The 13639-nt window shown below is 38.6% G+C and overlaps 1 protein-coding gene across 14 annotated transcripts in view; it reads left to right on the top strand.

The window, feature by feature from the left end:
- Positions 1-10787, top strand: part of ESRRG (estrogen related receptor gamma) — a 580472-nt gene extending 569685 nt beyond the window's left edge. For 13 of the 14 annotated variants that reach the window (XM_032466768.1, XM_032466760.1, XM_032466757.1 and 10 more), the window contains one exon: positions 6893-7137. In XM_032466768.1, the coding sequence (XP_032322659.1) occupies positions 6893-7137 (245 nt within the window). Of the gene's footprint in view, positions 1-6892 lie in introns of all 14 variants that reach the window. The other variant, XM_032466767.1, reaches the window with a different exon arrangement.
- The last annotated feature ends 2852 nt before the right edge of the window (positions 10788-13639 follow it).

Consider the following 13639-nt stretch of genomic DNA (forward strand, 5'->3'; position numbering starts at 1 on the left):
TTATGATAATTCAAAATTTAAAAATAAAGCTGGTTCTCGAATGTTTCTTAACATGTTCCGTGATCATGGTGCCTTTACCTAATATGGGAAATATTTGCTGCAGGAATCTGTGCTTTCATCCTACGTAATCAGCACATCAGATCTTCTGCAAATTGCTTTACTCCTAGGAGTTGACATAATATAACACTGTTTTCTTTTGTGGGTCTTAATATGACAAGCAGTCTGTTACAAAAGGTCATGGGCAGATCATGGTGCAGATCATTTAGGATGTTCTGGAAGGTTGAAATATTTACCACCCAAGCTGGTATCAGCGTTCACTTCCTGAGTATAGTTGTCTTTACCACTTTTAGCACTAGGAGTTAGGAACCTTCTAGAAAAGGGTAAGATACCAGAGGGAGAGAGAAGGCCTTGGGTACATGTAGGGTTATAGAAAAAAAACATCAGGGAAATTCGATTATGCCAGATACACAGAACAAATAATAACTTGCGATTTGAAAGGGGAGCCTGGGAAAGAAAGAATGGGCCACGAGGGTCCTCCGTGGTTTAACATTTTATATAAATACAGTGTGAGAGTGACCCTGGGGCTGGTGTAAATGTAGGGGAAGGCAGGCCTGATAGCCCGAGCAAGAACCGAGGAACCAGGCCTCCAAAAAAGTGTGTGTGTGTGTCAATGCACAGCTAGAAAATCGAAAGTCCTATCTCACCATGGTTAAGCACAAAATCGGAGTTATCATCATGATTTCCAATGTTAGAATTATGACTTCTTGGGCTGGAAAAGACCTGGATGGTCTTCTGAGTCAACCTCCTGCTTGATATGTGAACAGCTCCCTAGGTGTTTCTGCCGGGTGCTTCCATAGTCTTGATAGGAATTCTGCTCCACTCACTACTTTCTAGAAGGGACCTTTACATCAGCTTTCTCACTACCCATCTCTCTCTCTATCTCTTTCACCATTTTAATGTGAACTAAAACATAGATTAAGAAAACACAGCCCCCCCACCCCAAACCAAATGTGTGACTTAATGAGTGTATTTGTTTCCTCTGGCTGCTCTAGCAAGCCACTGCAACGTGGTGGCTTTGAGCGGCACACATTGTTTCTCCCAGGGTTCTGGAGGTCAGAGGTCCGTAATCAATTTCACCAAGTTAAAGACAAGGTGTGGACAGGGCCACACTCGCTCTGGAAGCTCTAAGGAAGAACCTGATTCCTGGCCTTTTCCAGCTTCTACTGTGGTGTTCCTTGCAATCCTTGCCCACGGCCCCTCCCTTTATCTTCAAAGCCATCCCTGTGCCATTTTGCTTCAGTGGCAACATTGCCTTCTTCTTCCTTTGCCCCCCTCTTAGAAGGATACTTGATTTCACTGATGGCCGACCTAGATAATTTAGGATACTGTCCCATATCACAGTGTCCTAAATCCTAAACTTTGAAGTCCATTTTGCCACATAAGGTAACATTCAGGGCCCAGGGATGGACTACCTGGATATCTTTGGAGCTGTTTGCTGCCTACCACATTGGATATATAAGCAAGGTCAAGAAATAAAACTTTGGGGGGAGGGTATAGCTCTAGTGGTAGAGCACATGCTTAGCATGCATGAGGTCATAGGTTCAATCCCCAGTACCTCCTCTAAAAATAAATAAATGCTAAATAAATCTAATTACCTTCCCCAACCAATAAATAAATAAATAAATAAATAAGAAATAAAACTTTGTGAGGTATCCCGGAAACTCTCCTGTGTGTCTTGTCCCAATCTCTGTCGCCTCCCTTCCCACAATAGTATAAAAGTTCCTCTTTCATTTTCACGTTCTTATAGTTCATCTGTTGCAAAGCCAGGGCATTTGACTGGCAGAATCCCCCACAGTCTGCACTTTACAGAGCACATGTTCGAGGTGCAGCTCAGCATGTTTCTCTGCACTTTGCATCTTGTACAAATTGGCAGTGGGATCCAAAGGGTTTAATCAGATTTGGTTTCTAGACCTATGGGTGGGGTGTTGTTCTCTAGGGGGCATATAATGCCTCATTGTCTCTCTTCTAGTGACAGTAGCAGCCATTGGTGCTCATGCCCTCAATTCACGACGATTTGTAATTTTAACAATTCTTTTTTCACTCAGTAGTTGGGATACTTACACAAAGAAATGCTTTCTCTCATCTCTTATTTGGTTACCAATGATACAGGCTGCATAGGAAAGGCAAGGTAAATGCTTGACTATTTCCACCTATTCACCAGGTTTCAAGGTGAAGAATGGGCACCCTGTCTTTTTCATGTCATTGTAAAGACATGTATTTAAATATATTTGATGAATTTCAATCAATTGCAATTTTAATTCTTTTTAAAGTTTAAATTTCCCCATTTGGGTCAGAGGGACCCTCTTCAGGTTAGCATCTGGCATCTTTTTGAATGACTTAGTAGTTGTAGATACTGTCTTTCCTTTCTTATGACAAGAAGTTCCATACTCATCTTAAATATTTCCTGGCTGGGGCATGGAATTCGATTACAACCTGGGGGCTAGTGGTACTCATTACTGCATTCCTGGGTTGGCCAACCTTCCTAGGCCCCTTCAGTGGACAGAGCTAGGAACACACACACAGACACACTATAATACTGGTTTTGTGTGTGTGTGTTTGTGTGTGTGTGTATTTGGGGAATATCTGTTCACTTAGATTTTTTTGCTAAATGTTGTCTGTGGGTTTTCAGTTTTGCTGTTTAGTTGCTCTGTTCTTTCATGTGCAGATTTGGAGAGAGTAAAAGTTTTTGCTGCCACCACTGCTACCATCCTGGAATACAGTTGACGTATTTTTAATCAAAGCATTATGATTGGCATATTTTTAAAAAGTATAAGTCTAACCATCTATGTTAATCAAGAGCCGTTAGCCATGGCAGTCAACCCAGGTGCCTTGGATCTCAGCCGATGTAACTGAGAGGATCACTTTGTTAGACTCCTTATAATTGTATATAGAAATTTGGAGATGCAAATTCCCTTTTAGCAAAAAGACGTTTGCTCACGTTGCTGTCTTTTTCATCATAGTGTGTTTCACTCCTTGGGTGATTAGAGAGTCACATCGGCTCTGCCTTTACTACCTCTCTTGGTGTCGGCAGCTTACAAACGCTGAAGAAAATCAGTGCCTGTGTGTTCCACAGAAAAGGTTACTCTGAGTGTTGGTTTATAGTAGGTGCTAGACTTGACTGAATATGCTGTGTCTATTTCTAATATTCCATTCTATCCTCAAAATAAGATTTGGCACCATTGAGAAAATATTGCCAAGGATGAGTTCCAAGTCCTGAAGACAGTTCCCAAAAAGAGCTTGGGCATTCTGGAGTAGCTCTGCCCAATGGGACAGTAATTGGTATTTTTACCGTTAGAGAAGGGCAGTGTTTATTCCAGGTAAGATATAAAAATAAAATCTTCTTTTGCTATGGCTCTAAGTCTCTGAATTTTGCAGCTATAGGTATAAGGATATTTAACTGTCTTCTCAAAATAAATGATCTGAGCTAGACATGTCCCTTTTGGATTCCACTTTACGTGGGGAAATACTGGAATTTAACAAAAGAGTTCTATTTCATTATTGGATGTTGAAACTTCATATCTGAGTGGCACTATTCATATCACTTGAACTCTGGTTATCTTTTGAAATCTTGATTATTTTTAGAATAGCATTTGTTTATCTTAGTGTCTACTTCAGTGGGTCTCAACCCTGGCTTGGCCATAGAATCACCTAGATTTTGAAAAATACTGATGTTTTGCATCCAGCTCCAACTTTTTGATTTAATAAATGTAGTCTTGGGCCAGGGCATCCTGTCTTTTTTTTTTTTTTTTAAACTCACGTGGCATTTTTAATGTTCAGCTCTGCCCTGTCTAGTTAGTTCATAAACCTATGATTTCCATTATTAAGTTTAGCGGGCTCCCATTAGCACAAATGCTGGGGCAATTTCCTTTAAAACATAAAGTGAAAAAAAAAAAAAACCAACTCAGTACCGACAACCAAAGTTAAATAATTACATAAAGTAATGCCAGTTCTATTGAGCTTGGCATAAATGTATAAATTTAGCCCAAAGAACAAAACAGAGATGAAAGCCAAGGAGCCAGAACTTGAACTAGGATCCCTAATGGAGATTAATATTTTCTTCAGCAGTCTGCCAGCTGAATCATAGTCTAATTAAATAGTTCAGATTTAGTGAGCTTGCATTTAAAGTATAAGCAGATCCGAGAATGGGCAAAGCTAAAACGAGTTAGAATCTTTTCTGTAAATGAGAAGTTAAATTATCATAGTAATTTGATTAAATCATTTTAAATCTCTCAAGCTAAATCACAGCCTTTAAAGAATAGTTTGAAGTCTTAATTGCTGTTTGTGAGCATATCTCTCTGCTATTTGTTCTCGCCTCATTTCCTGTGACATCCTGTAATATATCTCCTGCCGGGCAAGAGGAGTGGGGAAGGCAAGACTTAGGGGGGACAGGGGTCAGAGGTGAGGTGACTGTACAGCTGACTTCAAGCATTTAAAGATCCGCCATGTCGAAGAAGGAAATATATCTTGTACTGTTCCAGTAGTTAGAACCAGGACCCCAGGATGGAAGTTGGAGGCAGATTTGGGAAAATATGAAGAAGACATTTTTAACAATTAGTTCTGTCCCTTATAAAGTAAGATGCTCTGCAGACAATTGGCAATGTCTTCATTAGAATATTGTAGAGAAGATTCTTGATGAAGATGGAAGGTGGAGTGAGATGAGCTCAGAGGATCATTTCAATTCTTAAAGAAAAAGGGAGGGTGGGGCTACCATGTCCACTGTTACAAATTTTGGCAGCACACTGTGATTCAAAGAAATCTGAGTTTAAGCCTACTCTGACACTTGGTAGCAGTGCCACCTGCTTGCAGAGAGGTTGGGAGGTGAATGAGGCAATGGTCACATCAGGGGCCTCACCCAAAATGAGGACTTAAAAATAGTATATTTATAATATTTATTCTGCTTTTTCAAAAATCAGTCTGATTGGAAAATAGTTATTTTGTTTCAATTTTGTCTGTAAAGAATGCAGTTCCTTTTTTCCTCATCCATTTCTTCCCCTCTGTTTTCACTTCGCGTGCTCACTTTTAGTCCCAGGACAAGTTGGGTACCCAAGTCTATTTCATTACCATTCCCTTATGTCCAAGGTCAGTCTTTTTTGTACCTAGACATTCGCCATTAGTGTGTGTCCATGCCCACCATTTTCCCTTCAGACAGCATTTCAGTGCATAGAAAGAAAAATATCAAAATATGTTGTCATCTCCAAGACGATGTTTTTGTCATTTACATTACCCACCCCTGGACAACTTTGGAAATTCTGTGTGCTTGTTTCTAAGAGAAGACACGCAGGAAGTGGATGGGGTTACTAGGGTGAAAGGAACCAGATTGGAGGAAGCTTAGGTAGAAATATTCCATCAGGAAAGGCCAGGGTAAATGTTGGGGGAAATCTTGAGTTCCACTCCAGGACCCACCATCAACATTTCCAACCTGGAAGAATTCCTTCTTTTGGCTCCACCAGGCAGAAATCGAGTCTTCAGTAGTAAACACTTATAAACAGCTATAATCCAGATTATTCACAACTCTTTTAAAGAAACATGTTATTAACCACCCCAAGTGAAAGGTGGTCAGTTCACCAATGATGTGATGAAATGACTTTAAAGTGACAATGTAAAGGAAAAAACAGGAAACAAAATACAAAGAAGTTTTAAGAACATTTACTGGTTATAACCATCAATTTTTAATTACTTTCTTATAATTTTTTTGATCATATGTTTAGCTACTTGATTGTAAACTACATGTCCTCTCTCTTTTTGTGCATGTGATCTGATATTTGAATTATAGGAAAGATTAGGCTAACTACATATATCTTAGAGCTCTGCATTCTCAGAGAACTAGAATTATTAAACATGAAGAATCCCCCAAAGACTCCATTATGTGTAATTAACAGATAAACTGTCATCAGAATCAATAAAACGTGCTAAATGATTCAAACTTGTATATAATTAAGTGTCTGTTTTAGAGCTAGAGCTGTAACTTTTATTTTTTTTCTTCCACATCTCACATTTCTTGCAAGAATAATTGTGGCAACCCTGTTAACCCTTTCCTTGCTTGACTGAATTCGATTTTCAAATTAGTCACTTAAGGCCAAAGTTCACCTTCACAAGTGTGAAAAGTATTTCAGAATTCATTAATCTAAAGAGTTCATTTGTTTTTCTGTAGAGAAGCGGACTATGTAAGGAGGCTTTAATGAACTGTTAACAGTACACTAAAAATCCTGAAAGGATGAGCAATTTATTGGGATTTCTGTGTACAGAACATAGTGCTAGAGCCAGTGTATATACATGGAGTTCTTAAAATTTTGGTTATCAACTTTTTTTTTTTTTTTTTTTGCCTTTTGGTAAATATGGGCTTTTTGTACACAAGATCTGAATTTTAGACAGCTTTCCCTCAACAGCACTTAGAATAACTTTTTAAATAGATGGCCTTTTATAATTGTTGAATGAATGAATAAATACATGAATAATACATAAATTAAACAACAAGAAATATATATATATATATATATATATATATATATATATATATATATATATAAACAGCTAAGATTATAATCTGTTAAAACAAAGCCTTCTCTTGCTCAGTCTCAGGAGGGGAAAAAAAACTCTAGTGTTTTAAATATTGGATGTTTTGTAGTCATTCCCATGTTCTAAGTCAGTATTGGAAATGATCTACTAGAGTGAAATTTAGAAAAATAAAATCGAGATTTTGGAAATGTGAGTGTCTCCGAGCAAATCACAGCATAGAGAGGTTGAAGAATAAGACGGCCATTTCATAACTCTCGTCTGCAGAGGTGTTTATTATTATTAATGCTGTTGTTTGTACTTCCGCCTTGTCGCGCAGACTCCATGCACATAGAAGATGTCGAAGCCGTTCAGAAGCTTCAGGACGTCCTCCACGAGGCCCTGCAGGATTACGAGGCCGGCCAGCACATGGAAGACCCTCGCAGGGCTGGGAAGATGCTGATGACGCTGCCCCTCCTGAGGCAGACCTCCACCAAGGCAGTGCAGCACTTCTACAACATCAAACTGGAAGGCAAAGTCCCCATGCACAAACTTTTTTTGGAAATGCTGGAGGCCAAGGTCTGACTAAAAGCTTCCTGGGCCATCCTATCCTGCACGCTGAAAAAGGGAAAAATCAACCCAAGAGTGATGTTGAAGAAACGTAGAGTTTAGTTAACAACATGAGAAATCAACAGACTGCCCTGATAACTTAGCAGCGAGACAACGAAGCAGCTTTCAGACGCCTCCGCATCTCCCTGATGAGTTTCTTTGTACCTTATCTCATCTTTTCTCCCTTTTTTTTTTTCCTCTTTGTTTTTTTTCTCCCTGCCTTATTCCTCCTACCCTTCATTTCTTGCTTCCTTCATTGCTGGTTCCCTCTCTCTCTCATTTCCTCCCTTCCTTCCTTCCCCTCTTGCCTTTTTCCTCCCTCTTTTCTCATCCTCCCCATTTCTTTTATATTTTAATAGCTCTAGTTGTAAGAAAATTTCCCTTCCTTTCTTTCCTTTCCCTCCCTCCCTCCCTTCTTTCTTTCCTTCCTTCCTTCTGCTGCTGAACTTTTAAAAGAGGTCTCTAATTGGAGAGAGATGGAAGCCAGCCCTGCCAAAGGATGGAGATCCATAATATGGATACCAGTGAACTTCTTGTGAACCATAAGGTCCCCAGTGACTAAGGAATCAAAGAGAGAGAACCAACGTACCTGAAAGTACAGCGCAACGGAAACAAATTGACTGAGTGCAGTATTAGATTCCACGGGAGCAGCCTCTAATTAGACGACTTCAGCCACTTTGCATCGGCTGCTTCTTATCATTGCTTTCCCATCTAGATCAGTTACAGCCATTTGATTCCTTAATTGTTTTTTCAAGTCTTCCAGGTATTTGTTAGTTTAGCTACTATGTAACTTTTTCAGGGAATAGTTTAAGCTTTATTCATTCATGCAATACTAAAGAGAAATAAGAATACTGCAATTTTGTGCTGGCTTTGAACAATTATGAACACTAATGAAGGACAAATGAATCCTGAAGGAAGATTTTTAAAAATGTTTCATTTCTTCTTACAAATGGAGATTTTTTTGTACCAGCTTTACCACTTTTCAGCCATTTATTAATATGGGGATTTAACTTACTCAAGCAATAGTTGAAGGGAAGGTGCATATTATCACGGATGCAATTTATGTTGTGTGCCAGTCTGGTCCCAAACATCAATTTCTTAACACGAGCTCCAGTTTACTTAAATGTCCACTGACACAAAGGATTAGATTACACCTACAGTGACTTCGCATGGTCACACACGTAAGCACCGCACACGGAATACAGATCCGTAGAATTATCAGGAGTGCACCTCTCCACCCGGGAGGTGCAGTTGCCATATGATTTCTAGCTGCTGCGGTGGTTAGGAATGAGATACTGCCTGTTTGCAAAGTTACAGACCTTGTCCCAGAAGGAGCTGTGAGCCAGTATTCATTTAAGAGGCAATAAGGCAAATGCCAGAATTTGAAAAAAAACAAAAACAAAAACAAAAAATCATCAAAGACAGCAGACGCCTGACCAAATTCTAAAACCTAAACCTATATGAGTTTATTCATTTAGGAATGTTTGTTTAAATTAATCTGCAGTTTTTACCAAGAGCGAATAAGCCACTCTATGGGCTTTTCCACCAGTATTGTCACAGCAAGAAAGTCAGTCAGGTTCCAGACTGTTAAGAGGTGTAATCTAATGAAGAAATCAATTAGATGCCCCCGAAATCTGCAGTCGCTGAACAACCAGTAAACAGTAACCTCCATCAAATGCTATACCAATGGACCAGTGTTAGTAGCTGCTCCCTGTACTATGTGAACAGTCTTATTCTATGTACACAGATGTAATTAAAATTGTAATCCTAACAAACAAAAGAAATGTAGTTCAGCTTTTCAATGTTTCATGTTTGCTGTGCTTTTCTGAATTTATGTTGCATTCAAAGACTGTTGTCTTGTTCTTCTCGTGGTGTTTGGATTCTTGTGGTGTGTGCTTTTAGACACAGGGTAGAATTAGAGACAATATTGGATGTACAATTCCTCAGGAGACTACAGTAGTATATTCTATTCCTTACCATTAATAAGGTTCTTCCTAATAATAATTAAGAGATTGAAACTCCAAACAAGTATTCACTACAAACAGATACACATCAAAATCATAATAATATTTTCAAAACAAGGAATAATTTCTCTAATGGTTTATTATAGAATACCAATGTATAGCTTAGAAATAAAACTTTGAATATTTCAAGAATATAGATAAGTCTAATTTTTAAATGCTGTATATATGGCTTTCACTCGATCATCTCTCAGCTGTTGTTATTAACTCGCTCTGTGTTGTTGCAAAACTTTTTTGGTGCGGACACGTTTCCAAAACTATTGCTACTTTGTGTGCTTTAAACAAAATACCCTGGGTCGATGTTTCATCAGCCCAGTGCTAGGAATACTGTGTATCTATCATTAGCTATATGGGACTATATCGTAGATTGTGGTTTCTCAGTAGAGAAGTGACTGTAGTGTGATTCTAGATAAATCATCATTAGCAATTCATTCAGATGGTCAATAACTTGAAATTTATAGCTGTGATAGGAGTTCAGAAATTGGCACGTCCCTTTAAAAGTAACAACAGAAAATACAACTCCTGGGATAAAAATAAAAAGGTGCTGATTCTATAAGATTATTTATATACGTAAGTGTTTAAACAGGTTATTTTCCAGAAAGTTTGTGCAGGGTTTAAGTTGCTACTATTCAACCACACTATATGTATAAATAAAATATATACACTATATACGTTGTTTTCACTGTGTCACATTAAAGTACTTGGGCTTCAGAAGTAAGAACCAACCAACTGAAAACACAAGATGGAGAGATGAAAAGATGTGAACAGAAGGAAGTACAATTTTTAGTTTTCAGTTTAATTGACTCGCGGCATTACAAAAGAACACGTATCTCACAAATAGGAAACGCAACTCAAACGTAGATCTAAAAGAACTGCACGGGCTTTAGGATAAATTGCTCATCTTAAACCTCGCTTGAGGTAAGTTTTTTCAAGTTTCAAGCAAGACCATTTACTTAATGTGAAGTTTCGGACAGTTATAAAGGCGTATGTTTTAGCCGTACGATTTTAATTTTTCTTTTGCTTCTTTTAGGTTTGTTCTTATTTAAAGCAATATGATTGTGTGACTACCTGTAGTTACACTTGTGTTTCAATCAGATCAGATTGTTGTATTTATTCCACTATTTTGCATTTAAATGATAACATAAAAGATATAAAAAATTTAAAACTGCTATTTTTCTTATAGAAGAGAAAATGAGTGTTGGTGATTGTATTTTAATTATTTAAGCGTCTCTGTTTACCTGCCTAGGAAAACATTTTATGGCAGTCTTATGTGCAAAGATCGTAAAAGGACAAAAAATTTAAACTGCTTATAATAATCCAGGAGTTGCATTATAGCCAGTAGTAAAAAGAATAATAATAATAATAAAACCTTGTCTATAGCTGTAGATGGGCTTCACATCTGTAAAGCAATCAATTGTATATTTTTGTGATGTGTACCATACTGTGTGCTCCAGCAAATGTCCATTTGTGTAAATGTATTTATTTTATATTGTATATATTGTTAAATGCAAAAAGGAGATATGATTCTGTAACTCCAATCAGTTCAGATGTGTAACTCAAATTATTATGCCTTTCAGGATGATGGTAGAGCAATATTAAACATGCTTCCACTTTTGATTGTTCTTTTGTATGGTGTATTTTTTTTTTTTCTTTCCCCCTTCCGGTAAAGAACCAAATCAATAAACACTGCCCTTTGTTGCTTCCATTCACAGAGTATCTGGGAGTACCTGCTCCCTAAAAATAAAGTAGGAGTTTAAATAAGAGCTATATAAAGGCTTGTCAGAATGAATTCTAGGGAGCCAAGAGACATTTTGCATATTTAAGAGTATGCAAAGTGTCTCAGGCACATTAGAATTCATTCTGACAAGCCTTTATATAGCTCTTATTTAATCTTAAAGCATCTCCACATCATCCTGCATTACTCAAAATCATCGCCTCTATGTCAATGTCATAACAGAAAACTTTCCCCCTATTTTAAGATCATATTAAAACCTGCTCGAGACGCCTATTATTTCCCTCTATCCACAATTAAATCATGCGCCTGCACTGAGCTCGTCAGCGAGCTGCGGGGCTGGTGGCGCAGCGAGCAGCGCGGAGCGGCTGCCCGGGTTCCTGAGTGGGGAGTCACGCCGCACAGCCTGCAGATCGGTGAGCCTGAGGAGGGGGAGCTGTCTTGGAATTCAGGAGGGTTAAACAGCACTGCTGACAGCCAGCGGCCTCCCCTCGGCGTTTTCTCTGGGAGAGGTTATGGCCCTGGCTGCTCAGGGTCAGCGGCACGTCCCGCCCCTCCTGGAGCCATCACCATCACCCAGGCGCTTTCTTGGCTTCTCTGCCTATCTGGGGAGCGTCTTGTCACTGGGTTTACCCACCGTATTTCTCACCTTTCCGAGGTGGCTGGTTCTCTAGAGAAGCAAGCTGATGACACAAAAGCCCCCACCCCCACCCCACTGCATCCGATTTAGGGGCATGAGATTACCTAAGTCCCTGAGATGCCCCAGCTAGCAAGGGAGCTCAGATTTGCCTTTCCTTTTTGCATAGCCTTTGAGTGGCAAGAGCGCAGCACAGAGCCTGGCATGTTTTCTTCTGGTTATTTTCAAAATACTTGAGTGAAACTGAGACCGTGCAAGAGACAAACCTAAGAAGAACAATGATGTCCTTACTCTTCCAATAGGTCCTCATTTAAAAGTATGTGTGTTACACACACACACCACCCACTTTACACGCTTTTGAGAACTTAAATGTCAGACTTCTCTTGCTGGGTTTTTATAATTCAGAATTAGTACAGAGCAACCTTTCTGGTACTGACATATTTATCACAGATGCCTCAGGAGCAAAAGAAAATAACCAAGTAGGATTTTGACATTTTAATGTGTTTTTTTTTCTCCATATATAAACAGCAAGTAGCTCTGACAAATGGGTTATGCGTTTGTGTTAAGGATCACTTATTTTCACCTGTTGTGTATAAGTGATTTTTTTTTTTTAAAGTGCACGTTCCTGAACTTGGCAGCATATTGGAATCACGTGAGGAGGGTTAAAAATCCCTGAGGCTCATATTGAAGATTGGGGTTTAATTGGCCTGGGCTTGGGCATAGTTTAAAAAAAAAAAAAAAAAAAAAACTCCAGGTGATTCTAATGTGAAGACAAGATGAAGAAACCACTGTTTTAAAGTTTTATACTTTTCTCAAGCCAGGTGTGTCCTTAAAAATGAACTTTTCGTACACTGGTTCTGAAATTTTGTGAGGGTTTTAGACTACTTTTCTTTAACTATGAAGACAAAAGAACTTAACCTTTTTATTTTTAAACTCACAAAGCCAAGGAAATGCACTTGGATGGCTTTCTCCTCCACTTCCCCCCTGCCCATCCGCCCCTCACATCTCCATCCTCCCTGCACACATGGAGAGCACATTTTTCCCATGATTCCCAAGCCACGTCTCCTGGTTATGCCCCATATAAAAATGGAGATACCTGCTCAAAAACTTGTGCAGAATATCTCACAATCCTTTTTTTTTTTTTTTTAATCCTGCTCATTTCACCTTTTCATGTGCTTTAAAATTAACTTAGATGTGGTTCAAAATACCTGGCTTTTTTCCCCCCTACTGGAAAAAAAGAGCAACACGATTAGAACAAAATTGATTTCTTGGAGTGATTTCTGTTACCTGTATTTTCCAAGTTGCTGATTTAGGTAAGAAGTAGAAATGAAATAGAACTGAGATAGAATATTTCGTTCTTGGGCCTATGCAATAATTGTAGGTACATTTTGCTTATTACAAAATTTAATTTGTGGTTAAACTGTTAAAGAAAAGAGATGCTGAAGGGTTTTATTCCATCCACAATGTTGTACCTATTGAATGGAGAGTTCCATAGTCCAATAGATATACAGAGTTTAAGTCAGTGTTTCTGGCCCTTTCAAATCTCTAAGTCTAGCTTCTGGTGCCCCTTGGTAGTGTGGAAAAAACCAAAATGAAACAAGTAGCAGTAGATTGATTGTATACTGCATCTTATTATGAAACAAAATAGAAAAGAAAGGGGTTTCAAAATAGAATCCCCCTTTCCCAGGAGTATTTGTCTTGTTCTCCATGAAGTTAAAGGTCTGAAATAATGTGCCCATCAGGGGCTCAATGTTGCATGTCCATGCCAGTTGGTCCAAGGGCTTGTTATGATGGTAATGACCTACTGAAACGTGAGCTTGGATTGCAACAATACAATTGCTACCAGCTCTCCCGCTGGGAGAAATATTTTATTATTGTCAAATGTCCTCCATAGAGATTTGTTTTGCCTGTTCCTGTTTAAATTAAATTCAAAGCAGAACTGCATTACTGTTTCTCTGGAGTATATTTGAGATAAACAACTAGTCTCAAAATTTAGGATTCCTGGCTAGTTCAAATTTGTTTATTAGCAGAAAGATTACAATAGGTGACACCGTAGCTGCAGGAATATTATGATTGTAGCCACACAAG

This window comes from Camelus ferus, chromosome 23 (genome assembly GCF_009834535.1).
Source record: "Camelus ferus isolate YT-003-E chromosome 23, BCGSAC_Cfer_1.0, whole genome shotgun sequence".
NCBI classification, from domain to species: Eukaryota; Metazoa; Chordata; class Mammalia; order Artiodactyla; family Camelidae; genus Camelus; species Camelus ferus.